General features: G+C 32.3%; 1 protein-coding gene across 1 annotated transcript; it reads right to left on the bottom strand.

Annotated features, from left to right (window-relative positions):
• Nucleotides 1-212: 212 nt before the first annotated feature.
• On the bottom strand, nucleotides 213-3,087 carry LOC111380017 (aspartic proteinase-like protein 2). Its single transcript, XM_023003477.1, has 5 exons — nucleotides 2,630-3,087; nucleotides 1,992-2,121; nucleotides 1,633-1,883; nucleotides 751-978; nucleotides 213-493 (listed from the first exon to the last, which is right to left on the bottom strand). Exons 1-5 carry the CDS (start codon nucleotides 2,878-2,880, stop codon nucleotides 283-285), a joined length of 1,071 nt encoding a protein of 356 aa, XP_022859245.1. The 5' UTR covers nucleotides 2,881-3,087; the 3' UTR covers nucleotides 213-282.
• Between the last annotated feature and the right edge of the window lie 4,031 nt (nucleotides 3,088-7,118).

Below are 7,118 nucleotides of genomic sequence, written 5' to 3' on the forward strand. Positions count from 1 at the left end.
AAAGGCACACAAATCATATGCCTATTCAAATAAATGGCAACAAGTGTATGATTATAACACCCATCAAAATAACAAAACAAAAATAAATGACTGCCAGATCAATTAAGTTAAAAAATAAATAAATAAATAAAAGAATTCGTGTTCTGGTTACAGAAATCTGTTTCAGAAAGCTAATTTCAAGCCCCCCCCCTCCCCCGGTCCAGTTATGCCGTGAGTATTTAAGCTTATCTCAAACATCATCAAACTGGAATCTTCACGACTTTCTAACTGTCACTCTAAAAATTACAACAAAAGGGATGAGAGAAAAAGGAACAGGGGATGCAAACTTACAGCACCAACCAAAGGATCATAAGCTTCTTCGACAAGGTATGCTAAAGTAGTTCCAGAATCAACAATAGTCCCTTGGTTGCCTGAAGTCGTAAACACCGCCGGATCAATAGGCAACACCTGCCCATTGACAGCTATGCTCTGTAGATATAAATTATAATGTGGCCTGAAAGATTGGAAGGAAAGAATCAACAATTTGCAAAATCAAGTTATGTAGTGATATCTCAATATTTCTTAATTTTCTCATGCTGGTAAACTGAAACAATAGAAAGCAAGAAAATTATATCGTCATAATCTTGTATGAGGGAGATGTGAGGGAACTGGTAATGTGCATACACAGCTCTATGCACTACAAGAAGCTTATTTCAAGCTCTCTTATACGAAGCCAAAATAAGATAGTTTCATGCTGTAAAAAATACGTACTGTGATGGAACAAGGGGAGTATAAACGATTCTCGGATCCAAAACTTCTCCAAGAACTAGTATACCTCCACCATTTCCCTCTCCTTTCAAGCAATGGGAAAACACTTTAGGAGTAATCCCATGTGATGACAATTGTGATATTACTGAGAGACCCTGCTGGCCAAAACCAAAAATTCCATCAACTGCTCTATCTGATTTAGTCAAGTCCCCGGACATAGAGGTGCTGCACCTGCTCCCAAACATAAAATTAACATTTCAACCAACTGTACTACAATTTTTACAGTTACAAACTACAGTTGAAGGAATAAGGAAGAACATATATTAAGCCCTCGTTTGAGCCCCATTCTTCGAAAAATTCATTTTCAACCACACATTTTTTAATAAAATAATATTATACGCAAACTCAAAACTTTTCTTTAATTTTTAACCACACATTTTCCATCAATCACTATTTAAAAATACATTCTTTCCCTAAAAATGGGGCTCAAACAAGGGCTAAATGATAAGACACATTGAACCCAATGGGTTCAAATGTTCTATTCATCTCTTTCGCCTTGGCTTCATATTGTTCAATTGATTCAGAATTAAACTAAATATTTTTTGCTCCTTTAGTTCTGCTCATACAGTTAACTGGAGAAGTACCCTTCAACTATTAAGTTGTCTCTGTGAATGCTAATCCAAACCAACTTGCAAAATCGTGATAGTTATGAGGGGTAGGGGTAGGGGTAGTTGTGATGGCTGATCGAAAAATACTAATTGAATTATATCTATATCTCTTCTTGTTTTTAAGTTTTAATTATTGATTCCAAATCTACAGGCACACATGCATCCGACCACTAGAAAGCATCTGTACAATAACATAAAAGTCAGAATAACAGCTCACCCGAAAACAATGGGAGCAGAAGAATTAGCAATTAATGAGGTTCCCAAAATTGTGTCAAAATAGAGCAGGTCAGATAAATAGAAACCAGCAGTGCCACTTCCATCTCCATATTGGAACGAGTAACCACACCGATTGCTTTGAGTAGAGCATTCAGCAGACGCAGTTTGGACTATAGAAGCACATATGTGGTCTGCACAGGAAATAGAGGATACTGTTGATGAGCTAGCAGCATCAAAGAAATTGAGCTCAACCTGCAAACGAAGCTAAAATATCAGTTTGATGTGAAACTCAAAAAGCTACAAAATTGTCAAATTCAACCAATGGAGGAGAAAACAATGAGATAAAGGACAAGATCATACTCCAAGTCCACTAGTCTGGGGGCAATTATTACACGAACTGCAAGTAACCCACAAAATGTCACTCCCGGTATCAATTTGCACGTTAAATTCTCTTGGAGGAGAACCCAATTTCACTTTGGTAAAATAAAGTCTACAATTGAAGAATCATTGATTAGAAAAGAGGAATATAATTTTATGTTATATTCTAAAAAATAAATCACAATAAATTGAAACCAACAAAGTGAGAATATCAACATTCAAGAATGAAATCCGACAAATGGAATCTGACAATTAGGAAAAGCAAAACCAATCAGCATTTCCGTTTGAAATGACTTTGACCGTTAAATACATACTATTTAAAGACTGAAATTATTATAAATTAAAATAAATCTGTTTTGAAATTGTTGAACATAAAGCAGCCAAGAACTATCACGATCACATTTTTTTCTGGCCCATTTATGAATTGATATAAAAGAACTCATGAATTTCTTGCACTTACTAGTTATTATAAACACAGCAAAAACAAGAATTAAAGAAACAATAGTTTACATTCCAAAGAGTCGTAATAATATTTTAAGAACCAAATATTTCTAATATACATCACTCACAGAGACAAAAAGTAAAGAAACAATCGAAATTAAAAGATGCATTAAAGTTACCCCACGAGATAGGGATCTGAGGTACCAACGACCGGGAAATCCACGATTCCACCGGCAAAATTCTGCAAGATTCGGGCGTGCCTCACCCTATCCCGAGCTTTCAGCGCCTCCAGCTCCACCTTCTGGTCCGCCGGAAACGCCCTCTCCAGAGTCAGCACTCTCTTGACACCGCCGGCACTTTCCGCCGACATAAAGGCGGCAGTAGCCACCACCGCCGCCACGGCCATGACCAAGAACCTCATGTCCACCATTGCCGGCACTCCAAATTCCCACTGTATAATATATATGTATATCCAAAAATGTATGTATAAATGACAAAGAATTATAGAGATTATAAACTATGAAAACTAAAGCATACAGTTTCCTTCATTATTTTTCCCTTTATATATTTCTTATATCTAGAGAGAGAGAGAGAGAGTAAGTTCTGCAGTACTCCGGTGTTCTACCATTACCCGAACAAGAAATCAGAGTATATAGACACGGAGAGAGATTTTCCAATTTTGTTTAATTGACGGCGTTGGAGTAGGTGAAAAGTCAATAATAGACATAGGTGATACATATTAAGTTGGGTTTAGCGAGGGTAATATGGGGAGGAAAAAAATACTCCGTATATTTGTAATTTGAGTTGACGTGAATTGGTTTTGGTCGTAGGGTATGTGCGTAATTAACACGCTTGAATTTCATGTTACCGTTTAAATATGAGTGAAGTAAGGGAGACGTAATAAATTCCAATTTTTTCTACATAGTTTTTAACGTTCACGAATATTTTGATAAAAACTGAATTTTTAATAAATTTTGATAAAAATTATTAGTTCCATAGAACGTGCGTTATTTTTAATTTAATATTTTATCAATTTTTTTTAGTTAAATCAAACTGAAGCAAATTTCTTGTAATGCTTGATGTGTGCTTGCTAGAAATAAGTGTTTGTTTGATAAAGATTTTTGAGAAATGATTTTTTGAAATATTTCTCTTTAACGTTGTTAAAAAGTGAGAAAATTTTATTTCAGAGAATTGAAATCAAACAAGAGGTATATATAATAGAGCAAAATCAAATTAAAGGGAAAAAAAAAAGTTTTGCTTCATTTAATGGAAGACTTTAAATGGTAAGTAAAATAAGTTTACTATTTAAATTCATTTTACTTTCTTTTTTCTTTAAAAAAAAAAAAAATTGACAACTTAATGCCTAAGTTTACCTTAAAGGGATGGAACTTCTTTTCACCGCAAAAGCACAAGTCTCGTGGCATATGTCTTCTTCTCATTCCCTTTTCCATTAGCAACAATAATTTACACCCATCCGATATTTGGCATAGAGAATCAAAAAATGAAAAAAGAAAAAAAAAAAAAAAAAAAAGGTTAAATTTATGTTTGACATCATATACAGATAATTCTATTTATGTATGCATAATATTTGAAAAATAACAAAGGCACGTCAATCTCTCTCAAGCATGTCACATTTTTTTTTTCAAGAATTAGGGTTTGTATGTTCAAATGTTCATTGATTACATTATAAGATAGATAAACTCGACCAAAAAAAGATTATAACTAGCCGTATATAGATTGTAAATTTCTCCTAGTCAGATAATAATATAACGGCATAGATGACAATGTAGGGTTGATGACTAAAAAAGGGGTTGGGACAATTCTTCGACTTTGAAAATGAGAAGAAAAGTTAGAAGTACTTTTGATATTTATACTTCCTTTTATCCAATAAATATGGCTTGGATAGGACTCTCTTTGTTATCCTTTGAATAAAATAATCATTACAAATTTAATTTTAAATTGGATTCTCAAAAATCAATTGTCAATCTAAATCACTTTTTAAACTAGTTAGTTACTTTTTTGTGTCTATCTACCTTTCTCATTTGATTATTCTTTAATATAAGCATCGACCAACAAGGCAAATAGAGTATAATTAAATATTCATATGAACCTCTTCAAATTTATTAGAGCAATGTTATTTATAAAGCCCTACTTGGATAAAGCAAGGCTTAAAAATTAGGGTTTGTTCGTTTGGTTTTTGAAAAGTCAAAATTTAATTCGAAAATTAAGAAAACTGCTTTTGAAAATATTTGGCTAATTTTCTAAAAATGCGTTGTCTGCCTAAAAAAGCTTTTAGGGTCCCTTTGATTGGCTTCAATTCCATGAAAATTATCATATCGAGGAATTCGTTTTCTACTTTGACTGTTTAATACGAAAGTGGAAATAAAGTTCGAATTTCAAGGTACACACACTTAAAGCATGTTTTTGGCCAATTGAGTGGAAAATGTATTCTTATGGTTTCAGTGGGTTTTTCTGTTCCAATTTACATAGAATTAGTTTGTTTTTATTACCTTTACAATCAAAGAAGACCTTAGAGAAACTTCCTCGTAAAGCTCTTTGCAAAAAGCAGAAACAAAAATAGAAATTCTGCCAAAGGACCATTAATTTATTATCTCATTATATGCAATATATCTAGTATTTCGATTTATTTATTCATTTATTGTTTGAGGGGAAACAATTAGGAATGGATAATGGATGTAGTGCAAGAAAAGAAGTACATTTTCCATCAACATTATCTAATTTAAAAGAGAAATAAGCAATAATTCAACAAAGCATACATTTCAAGTAATCTATGTGGACACCATCTTTATACGTTTTTTCCTTCTGAACATACATATGGACATAAATTAAGTAGGTATTAATATAAAATGGAGTCATAAACTTTCAAATGCGATCTTTGTTAAAAGCATGGGTCCAATCCAAAGACACTTTCAAATTTCAATACATGTGAAGCACAGTTGAAAAGGGGGGTTTTCTTATCCCATAATTCTGCCTAAACAATGATTAAGGAAACCCTTGTCCACATGTAAATTGATTTGATTTGGCTCCAACTCACAATTCAACCAATGCTTATTTTCTACCTACTCATCTTCTTTTTTCCTCTCTTGTTTCTTTAGCAAGTAATCCTTCTTTTCATGTTTATTTCGAACTACTTCTCAATGGTTACTCATTCTTAAGTCATTGCACTCCATTCATCATCCATCACATTTCGTCCCTCTCCTTGCTAATATGTCACACAAAAAATTCACGTGGCAAGTTACAGCCTTTATAAAAATTATAATTAGGTCAAATCATCCAATTAAAATATTTCATTATTTATTCAAATTATAAGATGATCATGATTTACTTATTGAACTTCAAGATGTTTTCCAATGGTAATTAATCTTTCAGACGTTGTAGCCCATCCATCATCCACTAGTTTTGACTCCCGTCGTTACTAAGGTGTTGCACGAAAATTTCATGTGATAATTTACAATAATTAAAAAGTACAACTCAATTTTAACCAAAATTGTCAATATGTAAATTTTGATAAACTAGATTTTGTATGAAGTGATATATTTTATGAATTTTCAAGTACAAGATTATTTTATTGGAAGAATTTGTAGTTAAAAAATCAGCTTACAGAAAAAAGAATTTTAAAGAATAACCAAACATGAACATAAGATTTAAGGCATTATACCCTGTGTCGTCAACCAATTTTGAATTTTTTAAGAGTAATGCTATTTAGCCTCACTGTAGTTGCAACTCCAATTTAAATGACGCTAATGTAACATTAACTCATAGGTGACATTTCATTTAACCTATCATTTAATGTCACATAAATTTGCAACTCCAGTGAGACTACATAACATTACTCTTTTTTTAAACCTCCATTTTCAGTGACGATCAATTCTTCCATAAACTAACAGAAGAGGCACAATCAAACCTGTATCAATAAGAACAACCCAATCATCATAAACAAACACTATTTGTTCGGACCTTAATAAGAAAATCCTCATGTTCCAATAATGCTACGCGAACTATGTTGGATAATTTTATAAAGGCCTGTTTGATAGCATGGAATTTCATTTCCATGGAACTTCGATTCCTTCTTTACCCTTTTTTCATTTAATTGACAATTTCTATGTAAAATAAAGTCAAACAAACACCCAAAGATAGATGATTTTCTTGAATTTTTTTATTTTTTTTTTGGTTTTGGCAATGGAAACAAATTTCATTTCCAATACCAGTAAATTTCATCAATTTAATTGACAATTTTCATGTAAAATAAAACCAAACGGACATAAAAAAAATACTTTTATTTTAACATTTTCCACGTGAAAAATTATACCAATCAAACACAATAATTTACATTTCCCAGGAAAACAATTCTAGACAATTCAATTCCCTGAAATTCGTTTTCTAGGCAATTTAATTCCATCTTTACAATCAAACGGACCCTAATAGATTGTTCAACCTCCTTTTGCCCTGGAGATTCCACGTAAAAATCAGTTCTTATTTTTTACAGCATGGAACAAATAAGAAATCGGATTAATATGTCGTTCAAATGAATAATGCTATTCAAATTGTAGAGTATACCTAATTAATTTGTCCATATGTATGCATCGAGGAAAAAGTAAAACTGAAAAAGTTACAATTGCAACACAACTAGATCAGATTATTGATCTG

The sequence above is a fragment of the Olea europaea genome, unplaced genomic scaffold (assembly GCF_002742605.1).
Source record: "Olea europaea var. sylvestris unplaced genomic scaffold, O_europaea_v1 scaffold2080, whole genome shotgun sequence".
Lineage (NCBI taxonomy): Eukaryota > Viridiplantae > Streptophyta > Magnoliopsida > Lamiales > Oleaceae > Olea > Olea europaea.

Excerpts from the sequence above, each read along its gene's own strand:
- LOC111380017 (XM_023003477.1), bottom strand. The coding sequence starts at position 2,880 with ATGGTGGACATGAGGTTCTTGGTCATGGCCGTGGCGGCGGTGGTGGCT. Across the intron at positions 2,122-2,629 it reads TCAGATCCCTATCTCGTGGG|ACTTTATTTTACCAAAGTGA; the intron begins GTAACTTTAATG and ends CTTCAATTGTAG. Across the intron at positions 1,884-1,991 it reads CCCAGACTAGTGGACTTGGA|GTTGAGCTCAATTTCTTTGA; the intron begins GTATGATCTTGT and ends CTTCGTTTGCAG.